The sequence below is a fragment of the Glandiceps talaboti genome, chromosome 1 (assembly GCF_964340395.1).
Source record: "Glandiceps talaboti chromosome 1, keGlaTala1.1, whole genome shotgun sequence".
Classification (NCBI taxonomy): domain Eukaryota; kingdom Metazoa; phylum Hemichordata; class Enteropneusta; family Spengelidae; genus Glandiceps; species Glandiceps talaboti.
This window is the reverse complement of record NC_135549.1, coordinates 4,274,759-4,300,992: the sequence shown is the minus strand read 5'-3', so window position 1 is coordinate 4,300,992 and position 26,234 is coordinate 4,274,759. Positions and strand designations below refer to the sequence as shown.

At 34.2% G+C, this 26,234-nt stretch overlaps 1 protein-coding gene across 1 annotated transcript in view; it reads right to left on the bottom strand.

The window, feature by feature from the left end:
- The window catches only part of LOC144434706 (cadherin-like and PC-esterase domain-containing protein 1), a 40,147-nt gene extending 16,893 nt beyond the window's left edge, over window positions 1-23,254 (bottom strand). The window contains exons 1-8 of the mRNA XM_078123569.1: window positions 22,940-23,254; window positions 5,143-5,344; window positions 4,724-4,884; window positions 3,431-3,515; window positions 2,437-2,617; window positions 1,516-1,690; window positions 907-1,094; window positions 16-88 (exon numbers count right to left, since the gene is read on the bottom strand). Of these exons, the coding sequence (XP_077979695.1) occupies window positions 16-88; window positions 907-1,094; window positions 1,516-1,690; window positions 2,437-2,617; window positions 3,431-3,515; window positions 4,724-4,884; window positions 5,143-5,344; window positions 22,940-23,254 (1,380 nt within the window). The remainder of the gene's footprint in view (window positions 1-15; window positions 89-906; window positions 1,095-1,515; window positions 1,691-2,436; window positions 2,618-3,430; window positions 3,516-4,723; window positions 4,885-5,142; window positions 5,345-22,939) is intronic.
- Window positions 23,255-26,234: the final 2,980 nt, after the last annotated feature.

Sequence of the window (26,234 nt, the reverse complement as noted above, 5' to 3'; positions counted from 1 at the left end):
CTAACCCTTACTTACCTCAACAACAATTGGATGTAGTGTGGAATTGAATATCAAATCAAACCCAAGTACCTGGAAACAGTTTTTACATCTGTAATAAAGAAGAATCAAATATGTATATAAACATAACCAAGTATAGTAAATAGTAAATGTAAACTATTGTTAAAGGTAATATGAAGGTAAGAATTTACCTTAGTTCGACTGGGTTTCCACTGCAATAATGTGACTATAGAGGCAACAATGGAAATTTACTAGATTTGCCCCTCTCTCTCTTACAAAAATATTTTAAAATCATAGCATAAATGTTGAAATGAATAATACAAGAGTTGCAACTTATGCAGTATACTTTTACACTACCTTTTCATATAAAAACATACTGCATCAAATCAAAACAGGAGAAATTTAATAACACAAGACATAACTAAAATCTGATTAAATTTTTTTTTATTTTCTGAATGATACCATAAAATCAGTATATATTCTCTAATAGGGTGAACTACAATTTGGCTGGCTTTCTAAGTCCCACACAAAAGAGAACTATGTATATACTGTTTTGTTTCTATATTCCCTCAGTATAAGTAAGAAATACCCGGGGATAAACCTGTGGCTTTTTTCTACTGAAGAGATATATTTACTGAATACATGGTTGTGTGTTCATATGTACACATTCATGCAATGCACTCTACAGCTACACTGCACGTGGTAAAGATAGATGAGAATCATGTTGTACAGCGCCCTCTATAGTTGGAATTGTAAACTGCTACAGGGATTGCACATTTTGGCCTTTTGCTGGTCTTAAATTACTGCATGCACAATGAAAATGTTACTAAAACTTACACATGACATTTTTCACCTAAAAGCTTCATTTGATGATATCTCAGTAAAACTTAAAATATAATATTTTCTCACCTATAAGGTTCGTCTGATGGTAACTTAGTAAAACCACCAAAGTGTGCTGCCAGAGTAGTTTCTGCCACCAGTAATGTCTGCACAATAACAGCTTCCATATTTTTGAAGGCTACAGTTGCTGACTCTGGACCATGGTTGTGTTTTAAATACTGCTTCAGTTGAGCGAAATACCAAGTTCTGTTTGGCACCTGATATAGAAATATGGAGCATGTTGGCACTATTAATTAGTTATCGGTTACATCGGCATCTTTCAACTGACTTCAAGTTTTACCATTCTATACAATTGTGTCTGTTGATGTTAGCAATACTAAAATTACTTTTTTCTTTAGTTTCTTTTACATTGAATTATTGATCCCACTATGTATTTTTTACATCCACGTAGCTAATAACAATTCTACTTTTGTCTTGCTTTTGCAAAACTCTTACTTCAACAATTCTGATATCATTGGCAAAACATTCTATAATTACTCTCTTTCTCTCTCCCATTACTATTGTAGTTACATGAATTTTTTAATTTGATATTTAAAACCTGCCAACTATACATTTCAAGGTCATTCTTAATATAGTGTTGTCAACTAAAAATTAAAAAAACAACAATGGTGTACTGACTTTTTTGAAACTCTTTTGATCTTGTCTGTAGTGGACAAGCCCTTCAGAGTGAAGAAATACTCTGAGTGGAGACACTGAAGTAACCAGGACATAGGCTCTGATATTGATAGGCATTCCAAAAATAAGAAGTGGATTATCAAAGTACTGCTGCACTACTGCTTTCTGTGTTCTGTACCTGAAATACAAAGTTGTAAATAGCCTTCAGAAAATGAAAGACATGGACAACACATATTCTAGTCCCATCATCACTGATTGAAATAGATAAAAAGTCCCTTCTTCACATAACTCTTCTCACCTCACCCTCAAGTCATCCTTCTTGTCCCCTCCTCAAACAACCCTTCTTGTCCCCTCCTCAAACAACCCTTCTTGTCCCCTCCTCAAACAACCCTTCTAACCCCCTCCTCAAATAACCCTTGTAACCCCATTCTCAAATAACCCTTCTCACCCATCTTCCACCACAACTACCAAGAATAATTAAAGACATCGAAGGCACTGATCAAGATAACATTTTAATATATGCTTTATGAACAAAACATCTTAATTACACATACCCCAACCCCAACCCCATCCCCACCCCAACCCACTGAAATATGAATAGACTCTGATCTTATTAACAAGTTCTTACTTCTGTTACAGAAAATGACATCAGTTTACTCAAGATGCCCCCCCCCCCCAAAAAAAAAAAAAAAAAAAAAAAAACACCAAAAGAAAACCACAAGAATATACATAACTATAAAACACAGGTATATTCTAAAATGTTTGTGTTTCTCTAAATCTTTCACAGTTTGAAGAGAAATGTCAAAAGGTCAGGTACAGGCATTAGCTTCGACATTCTAATGGAACATAGTTTAACATTCTATTTTATTGTATATGGAGGACAATGTAGTGAAGTTGATGATAATTGCTGTGTCAGCTACTTACTGTTTAACCTTGGCAAAGTCTCTTTCCTTTGTAGGTTGTAAAAGTTGTATAGTACCACCAGGGTAGGGTGATTTAAACACCCACTTGGCTTCACTACCTAATGCATCTGCCACACTTAGAAACTGTTCATACTGTCCTGGTAAAACCCAACATAAAGGTGACAGCTGACTCTTTCTGAGTGCTGAGAAGGAAAATAAAATTAGTACTAAAATTGTAAATGACAAGGCAAAAACACAGTGTTAGTGCAAAGTAGAAAACGACTTAGTGTGAAGTACAAAGTGAATAGTCAAAAAAGAAGCTGAAGGTTGGTCATGGCCTTCCCAAAGCTTGGAATATAAATTAATTACATGGTTTATAGACAATTTGAAGTCACTCTATAGTTTTATGGAGTCTTTTGGGTTTTTTTCCAGGTTCAGGACTAATTTCTGCACCTCACCAAACAGATTGTCATTAATCAATAATGACAATGGAAAGTTGACATGTACATCAATTAGTTTTGAACATTCTATGGCTGATCTACAAATAATTGTATTTTCCTGGAGTTCAAAGGATTCAAGGAGGAATTCACAATTGTTCATCACTTTCCTCGTCTGTAGAGGTTTGAGATTCTAAAACATTCAAAAACTAACCAGGGCATGTACAACCTATGGTTGATATAATTTCATGTACTACATGTACCTATATGGTTAATTTTTAGTTTGGATGAGAAATATGACAGGGTTATTTTCACTTTGTCTCCATGCAAATATTGTATGGTAGTAGTCATTTCCAAAACATCTTATTCATGAACTTAAATATTCTGAGTTTTCCTCCAACATGGTTTTAAACATTAAACATATAAACAAATGTAGGAAAGTGTCACTTTTATCACATTTCTCTCTCTCTCTAATACAAAAATGAATAGAAATTGTACAAAAAACTTTAAAGTCAGCAGAAACCAGACTTGATATACTCTTGAGATCAGGAAATAATGGTACAATAATATTGTACTCACAAGGAAGTTTACGTGCTGCAGTCATTGCATGACAGAAACTATCTTTACGCCACAATGAATTTCTTATCCCTGGAATACGATTAATCTGAAAGAAATACAAACAATGCAGAGAATTGGTTAACAACTATTTTTCCCTCAAGAGAATTAACATACTTGTGATTACTTCCAGACTTGTACATTTGTAAAGGGGCTGTTCACCTTCTGACACTATGAAACTTCAGCTTTCCAGAAATACACAAGTTGTAGATTGATTTTAGAATCTGGAGTCTCTTTTATAACAATTTGTTCTATAATGTCTTAATCTCAATTTAATGTCTTCAGTTATATTTTACGGAGAGTGAACATAGGAAATGTAAGAGGATTTGCTACCATTGTGTTTTCATTCTGAAAGAATTCTAAGACAGAGAATTACTATTTTGATCAAATACAGGTTAATGTAGTATACAAAGTGCCAAGTACTACATACAGGTACTTGAACGGCACATGTGATATTCCAAACTTGACAATTACCTACCTATGCAGTCTGTGACTTTATCAATTCTAAAATAAACAGCTTTGAAATTATACAATCCACTTGACAGTTTAGGTGTAATGGTTTTATGACACCACTTAACCTGATACCATAGTAATCACATTTTTGTATCTCAAAGCAACATGGACATAACTATATTTATCACCTTTGTGCCAGTCAACATTGATCATTTTCAAAAGATAATATTAACATCTAGCAAATACTCACTTAATGTATTGTATAATCATATTTTGACTTTTTTGTATAAAATACAACTGACTATGATACTAGTTTAAAAAATGATATATGGTCAGAGTTTCACAGAGATCACAGACTTCCATACATTCTTTCAATTACTCAAACCATGCATAGAGGTATCTCTGTTTCTAGCTCCATGTCCAAACCTAAAGCTGTGCTGCAGTGCTTCAGACTCCATAGGAATATAGGAAGGTTGTATCATTACGTGCATTTTAATTTTAGAATTCAATGGGCTACAACCATAGTCCCTGTATGGGATTGTAATATACTGCGTTTTTTCCCAATGTCTTTCACATAGATGCCTGAATCTGTCTGAGATTATTTTATGAGGTTTTGAAAGAACAAAATAAGACTAAAAGATCTTTGCCAAACTATGGCAAAATACAAGATAGCTGAATAGCCTGAATAGGTATTTTTGATCTCAGCTGCGTGCCCAAGATGACCAAGATATACTGACGATAGTCAAATAAACTTGAGCTACAAATGAGGTAACTTCCTACCCACCATCAAAGTTATTTCCATACCTTCTGATATGAAGTCAGATGTGAATATGAAGACTGACTGAGACAAGATTGTGATGAACTATCTCCATCAGTAAATGTCATACACAATAACACCATCCATCCCTCCCATTCATAGGTTGTACTCATTTGATGTTGGTGCTGACTTTCTGCTCCCTCATCAGCTGTATATAGTGAAAAAGATCAATGTGGAGAAAAAAATGTGAAACAGATTCATATTTATGCACATACATACTAGACAAAAACAGCCTTGTCTATAGCATGATTTTTGAAATTTTATATGTCGTACATTTCTTTTCATCTTTTAATTCCATATTCATCAGTAATGCTATCACTGAGAAAACTTTTTTCTTGGTGATTCTGCAAATTCAAAACTGTTTTAAAAAAGTGCAAAATTCATGTAATAACAATCCTATACATACCGTCAGTGTTACTATACACAGTATCATTTGACTCTACTAATCTGCCAGCAGATTTATACCCTAGTGGTGTCTTCACAGTAAAACCATGTTTCTTGAAAGCTTGTTCATACACTGGTAAGTCTCTGTTGATGACATTGGGTTGTCCTTTGACCATTACCAAAGATTCAACCTGTTCTGACTGCTGAAGTAATCTTTCTTCAATCTGTGGTACAAAGATATACATAATTAATATTACTTAATTACTTGCATGGTTACTGAACTAATATTCAAATCCAACTGTCTTGGATTATTACTACCGGGTACTATCTTATCAGTAAAGACATAGGGATTAATAGCATCTTAATTTAAAGATTTATCTTGTAAATCCTACAGTTTAGAAAAGATTGGGATGAATTCTTCAAATAATGTGTTGTGATGCCAAAGGTTAGAGTCCTGCAACTTTTATACGGCAGTATAAAGTATTATTTTTGTTACGTAAATTTAACCTGAGATCTATGATTATTCCTTGAGATAACAGTGTAGTAATAATATACATCAAACTTGAAACATGTAGGAATGATGTAAATTGACTGCTGTACTATAAAGACTACATACACTATAGATTTGCCATAAGGAGGTCAGCTTACATCAATAGATCAACTACACAAACATGTGGTATACATTCAAAGTTCCACATGTTCAAGTTGTACACAGTAACAGTTTAACCCCATTACAGCACACATTACATGTACTCATAGTTGGGAACATCCAGATAGTCTGTATGCCACTCTGGTATAGCCAGGCCTTTCCTGTTGACAAGTGAATCAACTGTCCCTTTTCAAACAAACAAACAAACAAACAAACAATCAAACAAACAAACAAACAAACAAACAAACACATGCATGCATAGTTTTACTCTTATTTTGCTGTATTAGTACAGGTGATAAACTTACTCATGTTATCAATCATGAAGAATGGAAAGTATTTGTTACTTTGTAATGTATAACAATTATTTTTGACCATATGGCCATGGACATAGCCAAAAATACTCTGTGCAATCTTTATTTTCATACATGTTGGTACAAGCAATCATGGTTCTAAGTGATGTCAGTAGAAAGGCTTTGGAAGCTGTATATTTTGTTTTTGGCATGAAGTTCATTGGGAATGCATAGTAGAAGGCTGGGGCAACTAGGATAAGTTATCTAGAAAGTTGTAGCATTTGTAATTGTGTTCGTTTTATCTGGATACAGTTGAAATCTCATTATCTCAATCATTTGAAGAGAAGACATTTAAGCACTTTCATGCCATAGCAACTCATAGTGCATTCACAACATCTTGTTAGCAAGTCTGTCATGCAAACTTCACCAGTATCATTCTCCTGGGACAGAGAACATGGATAAGATTGAAATCATGCTATTCCAGGCCATGTCTATGATATACAGTTAGGTGAAATAGGAGGTTTCACCACAGACCCTGCACACACTCTGTCCATAATGTTCTCTATCTCTCAGGGAGAATGGATATTGGTGAAGTTTGGGATCTCCAAGGCTAAAATATTAAAGGCATGGTGAACAACGTGGGCTTGGTATTCACTTCAAATGACAGTGGTGGTGAGATCATTTCTAGAAATAGGATCTGTCTGTTGTGGATACAAGATGGTATATGCAGATGGTTAGGGAATTCCATATACGCTGACCATCTGTTCCAAGAGAAACACATATATACAAAGACTTCCATTCACTCTATGAGGTGTTTCACATGACTGCTCATGTGTGGACAATTACACAATAAGAGTACAATAGAGAATGAAGTCTACTATCACAATACAGTCATGTTATCTCCATTCAATATTGATAATAATAATGAGAATAAATTGATTAGGAGAAAGAGAGAGAGAGTGAATCCATGCGTCATGAAATCTGCTGCCATTGTTCAAACTCAGCTATGGCTCTGCCTCTCATCAGAGACATTCTGAATTCATAAAATATATGAATGAATAAATGAATGAATGAATGAATGAATGAATGAATGAATGAATGAATGAATGAATGAATGAATGGATGATGAACAAAGAAAAAATAGAAACGAAGTAAAAGAAGTGGGAAATATATGTAATATGGACATTCTCACCACATTTTGTAAAAACTTGAATATTTATAATATTACAGCTTTTTCATTTACTTGTGATCTCCTGTTACATATATACAAAATAGTATTACTTTTAAGGGGATGCCTTTTAAGGAAAGGAGCAGTGTTTTGTTTTAATTTCGTGTTTATAACAAAAGAGAAATTATCCATTGAAAGTAATGAGAATAAATTCTAAAGGTATTCAGATAATGTGTACTAAAAGTTAGGCTACATTTATAATTCAACACACTGACTGCAAAGACAGTGTTTACATGTATCTTTATTTCGCTATCATTACTCTTAATCTCCTAAGATATGTTAAGTTTTTTGTAGACAGAGATTCTGCCATCATAAAACAAAACAATCACTCCCTGTGGACCTTGTTTTTGGGTAATTTTTGTTAATAACCCAAAGTAGTTGGAGCAATGACAAGACTTATCTGGTCCTTTTCTCTATTTGTCAGGATTAATGAAACCCAAGAGTCTCTCCGATGAGAGAATCTAAAGTAGTTTTAGTATGTTGATACCCTAATCTGATTCCAATAATGTACCGGTATACCATTCAGCTGTATTGATGGAGACTATATGGCGACTTTTATAGATCATATATTTGTAATGATGGGTAATATGGTAATTACAGAGTGTATATACAATATGTACGTACATGTACATGTACATGCTATATGTATAGATGTGTTGGGAGACTTCCAGTGTTAAATGAAAGTACAATAAACTAAAGTAAACATTCCTTTTGTTATTTTATCTTTTTGTTACTATCATTACAGACTGATAATATACTATGTATAATTGGTATAAAATATTACAGTCAAATTGGTTGCCTTTATATTAATTTCTCTCTTTCTCATAACCTAACTAAATATTCATGACCTCTGACCAATTTCATTATTTTAAAATGAAACTTTGAAAGCCGTCCCCTCTATGGCCAGGACAAAGAAAATCACTGTCAGGAGACACAATTGGACGGAATGATGTTGGCACACTAGAGCATGCCTAGATATACAATTTATCACACACACAAAAAAACACCATTTTGAATACATGTAACGGTATGTGGCCAAACATGTTATAAATACTTTGAAGATGTACTACATTGTATGCTACCTTTGTTACAATGCTTTTCCCCAAAGCAAGTCAAAGCTACATGTATTAAATGAACTGCCAAGATCAGTGAGCCTGATCACAAGGTTTCATGTTGAGATAGACACCATAAATATAACACACAAACATCACTTACACAGTGTGGGCTCTGTATTTAGTTAATGATATACTCAGTAACATGATCCATACTACTTTAACAGATTCTACCAACTTTCACTGGCTGCTGACCATGGATTTTGTTTGAACTTCTACCTTGTGTAGTGGTTACTGTTTATACACAGAGCCCATGGTGTAAGTGATGAGTGTGTGTTATATCTTTATGGTGTCTATCTCAACATGAAAACTTGTGATCAGGCTCAATGATCTTAATAATGCATTCAACAGCTTTGACTCGCTTTGGGGAAAAGTACTGTAATGTGATCGCTATGATGCCTTGCTCTGCTCTGACTAATTATATTCAGTGATGGTTGTGTACTCTCTAAACATCTGCACATTATAGATGACATCTGAATTGGATAATATCTGTTTGGCAATTTCCTACAGGAAATGGGGGTGAACGGGTCTTCACAGAGGACATATTCCCCAAAAAATGGACACAGGCAGCCACGTAAAACTACACGGGCAGTCCCATAAAACATACTGATGGTATCACACACTGTTACACTCTCTATTAATAGCTAGATAGATCCCGAGATCTGATGCAGGATAGCACTGGACTATACTACATGTATAGTAAGACTGAGTTCAAACTAGCCATCTTTGAAGTTTTTCATTAAAGTTACAGTACACATACACATACCCAAGTCATACACATACACATACACATACACATACACATACACATACACATACACATACACACTAGACATTTTTACCCCAATTAACTGACCAAGAATCATAACCTACACAATTAAGTAATCAGATGGAATATTCTAATCTCACTTCTTTTTGACAAAAATTGATTAATTTGTAGAAACAAATTCCCCTTTTGCACTTCACATAGTCTAATCTCAAGCTTAGTCACAACACAGTTAGTATTAAATATTATGCACTAGCATGCTAATTTATTACTAATCATATACTTCACACGCAATTTATAATCCTGTACACAATAGTCAGTTACACAATTTTCATCACTTCTATAATATCAAATCTTTATACTTTGAACAAAACTTTTTATTGATGATAAATTCTCATTTTCTTTCTGACTTCCTAATTACATTACTGTGTATTTATGAAGACGATAATGGTTTTCCTCTTGAGATATTAAATTTATCAAAAGTCTGACAGGTCAGTAATTTTCTGACAGCAAATTTGCTTTTAATGGCATAATGACTTCTTTGTGTGTTATAATTGATATCAAGGTTGACTTGTTTTCTACACTCTTTAATGTTTTATCTAGAGGATACAAAACAGCAGAGTGCTGTAGGTTATGGATATGTTAATGCTGCAGTACAAACCCCCTCAAGTTATTTGTTCTATTGCTTTATTTTCATATTTTATTAAATTTATGTAAAATATTATGATATAGGAGTATTATGTGTTGTACTTGCCCATGTATAACCCTTGGGAGGGGTAGGGACAACACTACATAATGCAATTATGCAACACAATGCAACGCAACACCACACCACACCAACACAACACAACACAACACAACACACCACATCACACCACACCACACCACTGCATCATGTCCATCTACATTTTGTGTTGCTATGATCAGACGTCCATTTACATTTTGTATTGCTATCATGTCCATCTACAGTTTGTGTTGTTATGATGTCTATCTACATTTTGTGTTGCTTTGATTAGATGTCTATCTACATTTTGTGTTGCTTTGATTAGATGTCTATCTACATTTTGTGTTGCTTTGATTAGATGTCTATCTACATTTTGTGTTGCTATGGTGTCCATCTACATTTTGTACTGCTTTGATCAGTTGTCCATTTATATTTTGTGTTGTTGCTACAAACTGGAACACTTCACCTATGATATATGATATGTTTATGATATGTTTATTCACCCATCATAAGAGAGAAGAAAAAAACTGAAAGCATACAATACACACACTGTGTGCAAAATTGTACTAGAGCGGGCAAGAGGCTAGAAAATAGTTACTAATTAACTAATCTAGTCTAGCCACTCAGATCTCACAAAACTGGTATAATTATGAAAATAATTATGTGACTGCTGCAAAGTCTCACAATAATGAAACGTCTTTCATGATCAAATGATCAAATCTGAAAATGTGTTAAGTTAAAATTGTTCAAGAAGAAAATCTTTATAACTGCCGACATCAGACCATGGACGAATGGAACCTGTTACAAGCAGGTTAAGTAAATAAATGAATTGAATTAATAACACTTGGCACAGCATGTTTGAAGTACGAAGACTTGTATTACATTCCATCATTTGATAAGAACAGATTTATGGCCACTTTACACAATATTTCATATCAACAAACAAATTTTCAGTTCCCCTGGCATTTCATAAACACATAAAGAGGCCATAAAACTGTTCTTATCAAATCATGGTGTGCAATACAGATCTCTGCTTTTCCAACGTGCTGTGCGAAGTGTTAGTAATCCAATTCATTTGTTTACTTTCCCTGTTTGTAATACGTTCTGTTTGTCCATGGTTTGGTGTCAGTAGTTGTATAATCTATCTTGAATTTGTTTCTGCTTGAATGACTGTGAATTTTGTCTGGAATGTTGTTCCATATTTGTGAACCAATGAACTTGACAGATGACTGACCAAAGAGGGATTAAGTCACTGACTTTAATCATCAATTTCTCTATAAAGAACACCTTCTGACCTCCGAGTCCACACACTATTGGAAATAGATCGCAAGGTCTTCTTAAATGTAGCATCACCAGGGACCCTGTGTAGTATGAGCTGACAAAGTTATTTGTTTTTCAAAACTTTTACAAAATTCAGCAAAATCTTGACTATAAGATACATTTTTTAAATAAAATACATTGAAAATATATACCTATATTGTCCATCACTTTAAACATTGTTTATTTTACTCTATTGCATGTTACAATCTGCTTTCGTTGTTGCCTTCATCAGCATCATACCTTGACAACACAAGTAAATATATGGCTGTAGACCAGCAGTGTTCATATACAGCTAATCAAAACAATTGCACACATAATTAATTACCTACTGGAGCATAACAAAATTATGATGACAAGTTTGTTTAGTTAAGACCTGTACAAATTATCCTAAGGGGCCATGTGTTCGTTTGATTTCTACTGATTCAATGGACAAGAAATATTGCCTTGGAATCACATATTATTTAAGTGCCACTGGGAATGAATACTTTCACCTATCAAAACTTATCTTGAAAATTAGACCTTTGAGAATATTCACCCTCAGAGAAATACTTTTATCAACAAGAAGCTGTTTACAAAATTAAACCTCAGAGACATGGCGATTACCAGGGATACTTTTTATCCACAAAGAAATCCTGCCTTTGAGGCCAGACTGGCACAGTGCTGCATAAATAATTGTTAATTCTGACTCCTTTTGAACTCACAGACGTGCATGATAATTATAAATATTTCCATCTGAAATATGTCAAAGCTGTGTGTATAAAATTCAAATGTACTTGATTATAAATGATGCTAAAAATAACGTGGTGTATGATTTATTTGAAATTATTCTGTCTACTGGGCTGATCTATATATTATCAATGCATCCCTTGAGAAATTTTGGAGCATATAGAATTTTACTAGCAAATAAACAAACTACACAAATAAACTGATGCTAAAACCATGATGTTATCAATGATTGATTTGAAATATACAGTAATTTCAGAGTTGATCTAAATATTTTATTGTTGCATCTCTTGCTGAATTTCCGATAATTTCTGCATAAATGCCTGATTAATGAAAGTCGATGGAACACATAAAGATTGGTGGACCATGAACTAAATAGCCTAGCATTAATTAGATGAACATTACCCATCAATCAAGGATAGTTTTGGTGTAAATGACATAAACATGTATTTACAAGACTACATGTATATTCGTTGCATTAGAATTACAGAGACTAAACTTGTTTTGACAGCATCCTATTTCTATGTACCATTGCTTTCACTGGGTCTTTTCATCTTTTCAAATTATAAAAACCTCTTCCTGTCTGGATGAAATTGCTGACAATATTCATGTGGAGTGTCTGCATAGCTGAAAAGTTGTCACATATAAAGATTGATAGAAATTGGAGCTCAAACAATTAAACTAAAATAGAACAATATTTAAAGAATGAATATAGCTCAGCATGCTTTCCATTACTGTATTCAAGTCTGTAGATTGATGACGAAAAGTTAAATAAAATGTCAACATTTACTACTTCCATGGTAGTGGAATAGACATGTCAACATTTACTACTTCCACGGTAGTGGAATAGACAGACAGACAGCCAAAATCCTGACCAGCTGGCTAAGTGCTTGTGGTTGTCACATACTTTACATGTATTCCAGAGAGATCCATTTTCATCAGTAAACCCTTTCACTAAAACTATTAATTTTGTTTGGACCTTTGCCAACCAGTATTTTACTTGTGGAATTCCTAGAAAGCATCGATCTAGTGTTTTTAATCTGCCCATTAATTTTACATGTTGAAAAGGAATGGAAGATGCCGACCACCTGATCCAGAAAAATGAATTATTTACACTGATAAAATGTCTCTGAAATAGATTATTTACAATCTAAACCCTCTTTCAATTACCCAAAGCAATATATCTGCATGTTTCATGTTCAAAACATGGTATGTTTGAGTCTAGAGGCTTACAACATTAACATACATGGTTTTCCCAAAGCCATAAAGAAGTTCTGGTCAACTCATTTATATACATATTAATCATAATTACTTGATATATTCATTAGTTGAATAAGTATAAAAATTTGTCTATTGAAGGTCATGATCATATCCATGCATAAATACCAAAGTTAGTTTTTATATATTGCTTTCTCACATGTTGCTCAAGATGCTTCACAAATTATCACCCCTGATACAGACCTATAGCAACACAAAGGGCCCTCTTAATTAATGCCTCAACTCCCATGTGAACATACACTCTAATACAGCCTCTGTAAGCATATAGGATTAAAGCATTCATATTGCACTAGCAAAGCACATTATTTAAGACTATTATCTGAATGCCGACCAGAATATGGCTAAAGAATACTCAACTCAGCACACCTACAAAGGTGTAGTCATCTGGTGAAGGGTCATAGTATGTGTTTTTATGTCAACTCCATCAGTATACATTGCCAACTCAGCAAAGACCAAGCTGACAGACAGACATACATGATTTAATATCATATGGCATATTGTACTCTGACATACTTGGTGATAAACTTTAGCCTTCAAATCCATTCCATCATGGTCTTTTAACTATTACATACATATAGCATACTATTACAAATTAGCTCAGAATAAGACTTCAGTCAAATGTCAAATGACTACATTCTTTATTTTACAATCACTATTTATAATAAATTATTTGTACAATTTCATATGATCTGAATTACACGTCATATATTTTGTTAAATAAATAAATAAGAATCAATTTCAAAGTATACATTTTTGAATATAATCTAATAAAGCATATTTATATCATATAAAGCCATGTTAATGTGTTGCTATAATCATAGACCCTACATGTGTAGTGTCTATGCTATAATCCTCTAAAACAAAAATAACAAGTTTTTGCTTAAGACCTCATGGACAGGATGAAAGGTCTGTGTTTCTAAGTGCATGGACATGTGTAAATAGAGTTGAAGCAACAAAATTGAAGTGCGGTTACTGCTATTATTGAGTTGCTGGTTTGATGATCATGCATACAGTACATGGTGTACATAAAATATTCTCTGCCTTAACTGTGATTATTAATATCTGTTCATTGGAAGCTGTCACAGGTAGGTGAAACATTATTGGTACCAAAGAAACAAAGTTTGAGAACTTAACAAACCATGACATAGTATTTTAGTAGTGATTAACTTGTACCCACTGAAGAGAATAGCATACACAATCTATACACATGCTTGTCTACTACTGTTTTGCTTGATTTTTATACTTCAAAGGCTGAATGTGGCTGGCATTCATAAGAGTTGTTTGCAAGTCAAATGGCAACAATGACTTTATACAAAATAAATATGCCAAAAACAGCTGGAAAAACTTAATGTTCTGGTGTACATGCAGTATATATATGTATGTATGGAAGCACTTGAACTATGGCCTGGTAAATATGTATACTAACTGTTCATACTATTATACATGTAATTGTTCCAACACTGTGGTACACAGATTTTGTATAAGGAGTATGGAACACACTAGTCCACTAATGTCTGACAGGAAATTCCTGTGGTGTAAATTAATTGTAATTCTAGCTCAACTGTTTGTAGTTAAGCTGGTCACCTACCAATACATGTATACAACATGTACATTATGCGACTGATATCCACAGCATTGGATGATTCCTACAATATGAACAGTTAAAGGGCAAATCCACTCCACGAAATAGAGACATTTTTATAAGTTATGGGTTCTGGAGAGACATTTTATGATTTTACATGCACCTACAATTAGTTGTGATATCAGAGAAAAATAAAAAGTTGACCTATAGCCTTTATAGCCTTAGGGTATCTTTGCTGTCAGCCATTCACTCATGGGAGTCAGTAGAAATTATGGTGGTTGAACAATGAATAAGCATAAGAGATGTTTTAAACTGAAGAGAATATTAGCACTTAGGAGTCATGAATATTCATTGTTCAACCATGAATAATAATTTATGAAAGAGACTCTGTTTCCTATTTCCTGGAAGTGTTCGGACCCCTTTAAACATTGGAAAACAGATTTTATGTTAAACAGTTTGGAACATCACACTGTAAGGAAATTTCTGTAGCAGATGTAATTGTAACTCAACTAATAGCTTAAATTGGTCACCTTCAAATACATGTACATGCTCCTGGTATACTAATCTATTCAATAATGTGGCATAAAGGATTACAAGGCGTTCTGTACACACTGAGAGGAACTATTTCCTGTGGTGATATTGTAACTCAACACACTGTTTGTAGTTAAGCTAGGAATCCCATGCCCTTTGACTGCTACTACTTTAATGATACACTACAGACATTGTACATCAGAAGCAATGACTACTACTGCAGTCTAACTCTACCTATGTGATGTAGAACTAATATAATATGAGTACATGATTTTAACTTTAGTTAATTTTAATTTCTGGTTTTATTTACTGGTAGATAGAAAGAAAGCCTGTTCAAGTGTATCAAGTGTCAGCTTACTATTTACAAAGTTATACAGCACAACAAAATGTAATTTCATCAGTCCTATGCGTAAAGAGTAATGTTTCAATCCCAGGTCATCGCATAGTGGTATCTTAATAAGAATTATTAGGATTATTCTTTTGTTCTGGACTAAGTTTTCTAAAGCTCTGCTAAACATTCATTTTTCATACCTTGATTTTAATCCTAATCTGAATTGGGCCTTTAACATTCATATAAATATAAAATATGTACACCCTAGAGAGCATTTTTTTCTTGATACATCCACTATAAATTTCTCCAAGGTTTGTTAAATTTGTAAATACAACGTGTAGGGGTAAAATAACTCAGGGAAAGAATTCAGCAGGGAAAACCATCTAGCTAGAAATCATGCAAAGTTCATAAATATCAGGTGAAAAATGTCACTTTTTCCATCTGATTAGCTACACTATAGGAAGCAATATTAAATGTTTCCACGCTACTTTAGTTACTGTATTAAAGTATCTGAAATAGCAGGTAACCCTATGATGTCACACATACCATGTATCAATGCATAATACTTTGGAGTACCTGGGTTACATTAGCTCAGAGTATGGCATGTACACCTAATATACATTCAACTACTGGAATTCTTCACATTTTTTCTACCTGAAGTCTTTGCTATGTCTACATAAGAGGAACAGTCAGCAGGGAGGGGGAAACCGTTCTTATCATTTCACTTCTGAAGGCTTCCCTGCATGGTTGAACTGCTGCAACTAGTTTTCCTTCCAGTTATTTTTTTATATGCTTTGCCTGACTTGTTACAAACATAATCTACGGTATGACACTCATTACTTTCAAACTGACTGAAATATATCGGACTGCAAATCCTGCGATAAACAGCACACGTAATTGTCTGTATTCAAATACTGAGTCGCAATCACTCACTTTGAATCCCAATGATCTATTTCTGCCTGCAATAAGAATTGCTGGCTCAGCTAAATGTCAGTGTACTAGTCACCCAGAAATCATCATACTCTGCATTCATTATTTATTTATAATATAGATGTCACATAAGCTCAGGAAGCAAAATTCCTTCAGATAGGTCAATACCCTTCCCCGTTAAGTTCACAAGTGGATACATTATACAAAGTAAAGTGCGTATATCCTATGCATAGTTACAGCTTTCATACTGATTGGAAACGCACACACAAATGTAGCCTGAAAAATCCATTATTTCTGCTTTACATATATGTAGGTATTACATTTAGTAACATTTTAAGTGGACGGAGGACTGCATGTTTCAGACTATAACAGAAATGTCAATAGAAATATCAAAGTTGTCAAAATTATCCACATCCTCTCATAATTATCTTTCATAAAACAAAATACTCAATTTTTATCAAAGTTTTGTAATTTAGTCCTGTGTATTTAATTTATGTTTCTGTTACATTTGGGGTTCAACATGTTACTTTCCATTCTGTGTACATTTGTATCATCCATGCCCTCCTAAATGAAGGAGTTCCACTTCTACAAGCGTATGCAAACATTTTAAAATAGTACGAAGTATATGTCTCTACTGTAAATTTGTATACATTTTACTGACCAGAAATATTACCAGGAAATGTTGGTTTACTAGTATGTGCAGAAAATTGGCAATGTTTCAACATACAGATATATTCTATAGAATTTATCATTTTTCTGAATATTCACATTATACTTCAGCCAAACACATTTCATCACTGTGTGGACAACTTTGTTCTCTTGGCAGAACACATACTAACTGATAGTTGATAGTCCCTAGGGTTTACGAGAATAGCACATTATCCATGCAAGGTTTCCTGGTTTCATTACTCATGTATGAAGTGGTCTCGTGTAAAATTTGTCAAACACTCCACCTTAGAAGTGGAGAGTTCTAAACAGCAATGTACTCCCACGCACAGTACAGTGAATAGTCCACAACTCTCATTGATTTGTATGCTCAGACATTAACTCTTTCATTTCTGGAAAAACTCACCAGTGTACTAGAGGTCTCTGTAAAACATTTCTAACATTTTCAAACCCTACAATTATTACTGATGTGTTTCTGAATGTCCATTTTCAGTGGTAAAGATATCTGTGACTTTTGGTGGAAGAAGAAAGCAATTTTAGAAACTTTTTCTAACTTTCTTGAAAGCCATGCAGAATACTTACAATGAAATAAAGGGAAAAGTTGCACCTGTTAGACTCAACTCCACTATGATTTTTCTGAATGGGTAAAAGAAATGACATTGGAAAATATGTTGTTCACAGCATGAATAAAGTTTTGCTGTTAGGAAATTTCTTTACAAAATTTCCATTAAATTTGTAAGCACCCTTGTCCTATATATTATTCAATTTTAATTGCAATGCTTAACATGTCTAGAAATATGAGTGATTTCATAAAATTGATTTCTCCTTCATCCACATCTCATTGAAATCAGAACCAATAAAAAGGTATATTCAGAAACTCATCAATAACAATTCTACAGTTTGAAAATTTCAAAAATGTTTTCACAAACCCTGTGCACTGGTGAGATTTGTCTATACATTGAAAGAGCTTATGCCTAAGCATACAAATCAGAGAGAACTGTGGGATATTCAGTACACTGTGCCATGGTCTCAGTTCTCAATTATTCTGTTTGGATTATTTTAGACAAAATTAATGATAGATTTATGAAATCCAAGTGTGCACATGTACTTAAAGCAAGTCTAGGAAACCTGTGATAAGCTTGAGTTATTTTGAAGTGGTTGCCAGGCACTAGTCAGCCATATATCATAGCTGGGCACATTCCAAACTTCGTCTGAAGATAGGATGAAACAATTCTTACTTTGGAGCAGTAAGTTAGAAATGAATGTGGTGTTTCCATCTCTCTACTATTGGACTCTGATCACTAGTAAGCCTAATTATGTACATGAAAGGACTTTGTAAAAGCCTCCATTGTAAATCTGCATATGGTTTTTACCACTCTCTTGCTTCTAACACTTATACTGGTGTAGACTACCATTAGACTTTGAAGGAATAATGCTACACTATTTCTGCTATCTTAACTGACATTTTCATTTTTTTTTAATTTTTGCACAAGTGAAAAATCACAAAATCAAAATGTCAGTTAATTAGGATAGTGGAAAGGCTGTATTACCATTAGTCCTTCAAGTGTACAGGTAAGCTAGGACTGATGATCTCATTTCTTTTTTTGAACAGCAGTGGCCAAAATCGGCTGGATCAGTCAGAGACTAGCGAGTTACATTCCTATTGATGTGACTGCATTTTAAAAAATACACATGTAGATCTTAAAAGTATTCACAAATCTATCATATGGCCAATGACTTTGTGTTTTTATAAACATGATACTGTAACTGAAATAAACAACTCCAGTTCACTATTTGCAGTTATGATTTTGGTACATAATCTCCAACAGTATGGTTATATTACCAGTATTATACAAGTTTTATGTGTCTTTGAGTTTTCATTTCCTAAAGTCCATAACTTTTTTGACACTCACCATGGCAAAATTATGGGATATTCATATTTATTTTCACATTGTTATCACACTGATGTTAATGCAAACCACTTTGAGTTACCCCTTACATGTTAATGATGAAATTTGAAAACCAGTGTTTTATAAACTTGTCCCAGGGCTCATGCTAAATGGTACATAAAACCAAACAATTATAATTCCCTGGTGAAGGTTCTGGACAAGTGACCATAAACAAACTAAAGGTTTGGATATCACACACCCTCTGGTGTATTGCAAGTACATTCATTGCAATGCTACAAAGGTCAGCTAAGGTCACAGATTTGGTTTTACAGCCTTGCCAAAGTGCATTACACAGAGGGAATATATCACTTCAAAAATACTAAATGTAAATATTTCGGTGTTGTAATGTTGATGTCAACTATAATGTAGACTCCCATGTGTGAAAATGTGTGTGTTCTCTTTCAACACCAGACCTGCACTTTCCAACTTCTCCAACCCAAAAAACATTGTTGCTGAAACTCCAGGGGAAATGGAGACTGTCATATATGAATATGTACATACATGTAGCTATGTATACCATTACAACTCTGGAGGTCTGGGGTATACATTTCATACCTACAGTGCAATTTGCATGTACCAATGCACGTAAAGTTTTATTCACAGACTGTTTCCCTTCATGGATACATGCTTCCTTTACACAAACACTGAAAATATTTATTTGTTGAAGTTAAGTCATGTAAGATCAACAAATGTACATGTTGCACAAAAAATAGTGATGTCTCCCAGATTTCCAATGAATGGGACAACAATTTCATGGTGTTACAGTGTCATCAATCATCTTCTGCAAACAGTCAGTGTACTGTATGTACATGTAGTAGTCTAGAGACTAGCCATTGGGTTGGCTAAAGAGATCTTCAGATTGAACATTACTAGTCACTGTATGGTGTAAATTCTCCACTTGGCCTGTATGAAGCATAGCAACTTAGTGGGTAGTCTTAAAAGGATTTTGGAGTTACCTAACCACAGTTTCACACATTTGTAATTACCACCTCCATTTCAAGACACTTTTAAAACCCAAGAGTTATGGGTCGTTCCTCTCTTTCTATATAAATGGACACCATGTTAGTATATGTAGTTATGAAATGAATAAGTGAGTTATATAAAGGCGTAGATTTTCTCATAACGTGCTGAGAAAGTGAATGCTCAAGATGAAATAGATTGCATTTCTCATTTCAGACGTTGCTTGTACATTTTATTCATTACTGGATTAACAACAGATTCTGAACCTTGTGTTGCAGGAGTGCCATTGTGGCATACTCAGGGTACTAAATATATTACAGGATAGACCCTAGGGTGTATGGTCTATGGTTACAGGATGTTTGTGGTGTTCTCTGTGGTTATGGTATACTATACTATAGCAAGCAAAAGTGCAGGCGAAATCACTGTACAAGGCACATGAGTCTCTGGCATTTGCATGTCATTGGGTAGTTATTGTTACTAAATTCTATAAAAATGTAACTTTATGTTCAACATTTGTGTGTAGATGAAATGCTTGTGTGTCTATTTGCATACAAGCATCAATAGTGGAAATACCCATACTATGATAGTATGGACGTTGCTAGTCTCCCCAACCCACCCTCCCGTCCCCACCTTGTACATGTATACAGTTATCATAACAAATTTAGACATCTATGTATATGTATTTCTGCCTGCAGACAACTTTATAAAGTTTTGATCAATCAAATCAATCAATTATAGATGTGTCACTGTGTGTTCATTTAATACTGGTAAGAATGGGCAAGGGCTGATTAATGATATACACAAAGTGTCTTGAAATTGTTTATTCTAGACAGAGTGGTCTGTGGTAAATTCACCATACTGTTTTCACACTTGTAACAAAACCTTGGAGGCCTGACCCATATGACCCAACAGTAGAGTGATATACTAGTCTGTGGTTAGCTAAGTGTCAGACAAGCAATTTGTCTTCTTATCTGACTGATAAATGGTAATCACTTGACAAACAAATTATGATATTAGCAGTACCTCCCATATTGAATTTCATAATTCATAACCTCCACCTCTAAGTGTTGAAATATTCATGACAGAAATTAGAAATCTGTAAAGAGATGTGCCATGCATTGACCAATTAAAGACTCCAGTAAATGTCTGTATATCGCTCCAAGATCTATGGTTTGACATATGTAGCAACTACCTTATCTACCAAATATGCTACTGCCAAACTTCTTGTAGTTGTAGCTGCTACTACATGTAGCATCTAGTTTGATAAGTCTATGGTAAGATTGAAGCAAACATAAATAAACATGTATTACAAATCTAGGGTATATTTCAGATAAGAATCAAATTAGAGACATAGCAAGTTAAGCTTTTTATACACTCACCATTAGTGTACTTCATTTACCCTCACACACTTTTAGTTATCTGAGATTTACCTCAAAGATTATTTTCTATTTTCAGAATTTGATACAAAAATAAGACATTTCATTTTTCTTTTGATTTTTTACCATTTTCATTTTTACCATTGAATCTTCAATTTCCTTGGAAAGGTTTGCCCAGGCATGAAACCAATTGTAATGTCAAGTCGTTTTATCTAACTCAACAATTGTACCATCCTGACTTACAAAGTGTGATGAAACTAAACTTCCAATAGTAATCACAAGTAAGAAACCAAACTTGTAAATGTTCCACTGCATCACCTTATAGGATTGCAGCAATGCTTTAAACTCAGGTTGTTTGTCTGGAATGAAATTAATTTTACATGGTTGCTGTTTGTCCTAATCCCTAAATGGAATGTTTCTCCATAATCCATGTACAGCCTACAAACTCAAAGCTGTATACCTACAGCATAGTGAAGGCCATCACTCTGCTAATTAAATCATCCAGGTAATCAAACGCTTAACACACTATCATTTAATTTGACATTTTACATCATTAAGGTCTTTCCCTATCAGCAAGTTTGAAAACTTGTCTCACTTATTTTGATTGTTTGGCTGTACTCAATTTGTTCAGATAAGCCTTTAATACTAGAATGTGTGAAGCACCAGTACCACAACTTTAACTTTGATCAGTATATAGAGAATGATGAATGGTTTTGAAGAAAACAACATTTGGAAAATGTCTATTTTAGCTTTGTATTGGTCCTCCCTGACTACTGTTGTTGTTTTCATTTTTTGAAATTTTAGGGAGGGGGGAAACATATTCTAAAGAGTGGTCTAATCTTGGCCTCGTTAGTGTTGTAATTTATTGTGAGGTGTCTTCATAAATTTGGAAATTTGCTTTACATTTGGAAATTTACTGTATGTCTAATTAATATATTTAATTATGTTTACCTCCTTCTACTTACAATATATATTGACAATAGATGATGGACCATAATAAAAATTGTGACATGAAATATTACTGTAAAATAGTCTAAAAACACACTCCCACGATGAAGCTATCTTTTATTCACGAAGGTAAGAAAGTAGTATTTTAGGTGTAGTAGTCGCTTCAAGTACTTTCCTCAAAGGTAATTTAATCTCAATTAACTATATCTACTGACATCAGTATCAATTTCTGTATTCATTTGTTATTCAAGTTATGTATTATTTCCTGAATATTTCCATCATTTTCTGAAATGCGCAATTCCTTTAGATTCCAAACTCTCACCATTTTAGATACGCAATTCAAGAAAGGGAAAATTCCAAAACTAACAAAAGCAATCAGTCATTTGTTCACAGACACAGATGTACATGTACATGAAAAAATGAGGCAAATCATGTAATCAAATACAATTACTTTACCTGAAATAGTTTCTGTTGTAGAGGTGTTATTTCTTTCACTTTTCTAGTTGGAGATTTGTTTCCTTCTACCTCCATGCCTTCCAGGATGTTTCTTTGAACTGCCATCCCTTCTTCGGAGTCCTTTCCTTCATAATCAATATTAAGTTCAGTATTCAAGACATTCACAGATCCTTTGTTAGACACGGTTCTTTTCTCCTCCACTACTGTCCCCATATGATAGGTCAAATATAGTGAAACAGTTCCAATAGCAAACACCATGATAAAGATATCTCTTCTGGGTGAGTGACAAAAACGTCGCAGCAACCTCAACCTCATTTTGACTGCTAGAGTTGAAATTGACAGGAGTATAACACAGTGTCTGTAATGATGAAAAAGTATTGTGAGTTGTCTGTTACCCAACAGTCTGTTGTGAATGCGCTACTGTTGCTTCAACTAGGACCCTCTTTGCATGATGGCTATGTTCTGCAAAACAGAACTATAATGTTACAAACTGTAGAGAACCACCCTCAAAGCGTAGCAACCATTCCATTTCCAGGGGGATTTCTAACCATTTAGAGTATGATAAAACTTCAGCTGGCTTCTACCACTGGCAAACTATCAACAGCACTGCAGCAAACTGGCTATATTTTGCATTTCCTTTACTTGTGAAATTTCCTTTTGCACATGTCACCGTAATGTATGCACGTTTTCCTGTCCCTGATTTAGATCCTTACATCCTGTGGAAAAGACACAAAAGCAAACGGAAATACTCATTACTGAGGAATAGAAAATTATGGTTGACTTTACTGAACTCAACAACTTAATCCCTGTAAATTCCAGAAGGTTTCCCTCTATAAATACCAGTCTCTGAACTGACACAATAGAGCCAGGGAAAAAAGTACAACTGAGAGCACACTTACTGTTAGTCCTGATGGAGAAACACAGCTGTTGAAAGTGGGATACCCTGTATATTGTTGAGTGTGAATGAGGAACATTTAAGCTGATTAATTGATTTTTGTTTGATTGATGTTTTACTGTTAAAGGTAAACTTCTACTTCTCACCATTGAGGTTTTTACCTCCCTCTTCTCACCTAATTAAGAATTGACAGCTGTTGACATTTTCCATTGAAACATACAAATATTGTGCATTCCTAGGGTGCATGGAAACTGGCCACTCTTTCAGGTAAGAAGTGGACTCTTTGGAAAGTGATACATTGCTATTTGATTCTAACACAAGATGGAAAGGCTAAGAGTTTTAACTTTGAATGAGCTACCCTAGATATTGGCCAAAGTGTGAAGGTAATAGTGAGATCTGAACATTAACCATCAATATTGATAATGTGGATAAAAAATACCTCAATAAATGACAAAGTATATGATAGAGATATACATATTTGAGTTGAAATAAAAAGTTATCTTTTTCATAACTATAAATTCATAACAATGGAGTTGTCTTGAAAACACTATATGCGAGAGAATATTTATAGTTTAATATCTACATGTACTTACAAAATTACTTGGAGTCAACAAACTGCAGATAACTTACAAGAAGGCCATGGTATACATCCACACTATACTATTGAGTGTTATCCACTGAGTAGCAATACACATTGCTCTTTATACTGGTAGATAAAATAATCAGACCCCTTATCTTCATCATTATTGACTCTTAGGCCCTCTAAGTTATTAGTATTTATCATTTTTATGCTAACTTGTTTTGGCTTGAAGCAACAATCTCTCCTGCCGAGTGCAATACTGTCACTAAAAAGTTCAAGTTTTGAATGGTTAACAAGAAACACCCTGAAGCTAACTGATAAAAGTAAAGGGCAGTCCTATAATTAATAGCATTTTAATCTTTTTCCACTCAGGTCAATTTGTCCCCAAACACCTACAATTGAAAGCTGGATAATGAGGTTCAAAGTGTGGTGAAGCCTGACTGGCAAGAAACATAGTTTCCAGTCACTGACTTTCCTACAAAAACACTAATGGTTGTAATATGAAAACAGGACAGGCAATTTAATACCAACTACTCTACCACAGACATCACACTGACCAGTAAATGTTACCAGGGTTCAATACACATGATGAATGTCTGAGGACTAGGTGGGCCTGGCTTTTGCAGTGTGATGTCAATTTTGATTATGGAGTATTTTGGTTTCATTGGTATGAGAACATGAGAAAATACATCAATACTGGCTTCCAACGTCAACTAAAATGAATACTTCTTTGCATAGTTGTTGATATTTCTCTCATTTATTATCTTATTTCTATTGAAAATTCTGAACACAGACAATTTCATACATCAGAATATTTTGCAACCTCATCACAGGATGGCATCTATATAAAAAGTGCATGCACACTTCAGTCAATTTACTTATATCCCCACAACTATGAAAACCCCTAGAGGATGGCCAGGCCTTATGTTATACTTCTTACTGTTAGGATCTCAATTGCAATATTCTATAGACTAACCATTTTTATCTTCGGTGGGTTAATGTTCAATTTAGTGCATCAGGAGCCGTCACAACTGAATATGGTAAGGGGTAAACCATTTGATTTCTGGAGGCTGGAGGATTTGGACCAATCAATTTTTTTTCAGCCACCATGACAGCAAAAATTTTTTTTGCCCTGTAGAGGTATAGCAAAGTTTTTGTTTAAATACATGCTTTAAATTTGACTTTTCGCCATATCATGTCACATTGTGTCACATCTTGTAACTTTTTTTATGGGGGAGGGGGGTTGAATTTTCTCATAACAGGAGACATATATGATGAATGTAGCTTATTTCAAAAATAAGTGGTAACAATGGATGCAGCTAGTAAAATTGGAAAGTAGGCAGTTAGGATAAACCTTTTAGGTGCCACCACAAGAAACACATGTACCTGAGAATTTGACATTTGTAGCTAGTATCTGCACTTGCAGCACAGCAATTTTTTCATTAGCTCATACCCTGAAAACAATTTTTTTTTCTGTCTTGAGTTGGTCATCATATTGTTTCCCCTACTATTGGCCAGCAACAATTATTTTACCCAAATCCTCCAGTCCCCCCCCCCACCCCACCCACCCAAATCAAATGGTGTACCCCTAACACCAACACAGAAAAGAAGTGTAAAGGCCTTATGCAGTACATGAATAAAAAAAAACATAATGTACATTTGCAGATTGCCTTTATTTCTTTCAAACATTGTGAAAACATGCATTTTTTATCTAAGATCCACAGGGTTATTCCAAAAAGTACATCGTACTGTGTAGTGAAGTATACATTCTGACATGTTGGGTCACTCAATACACTAGCTGAGCAGTCATTAATCAAATA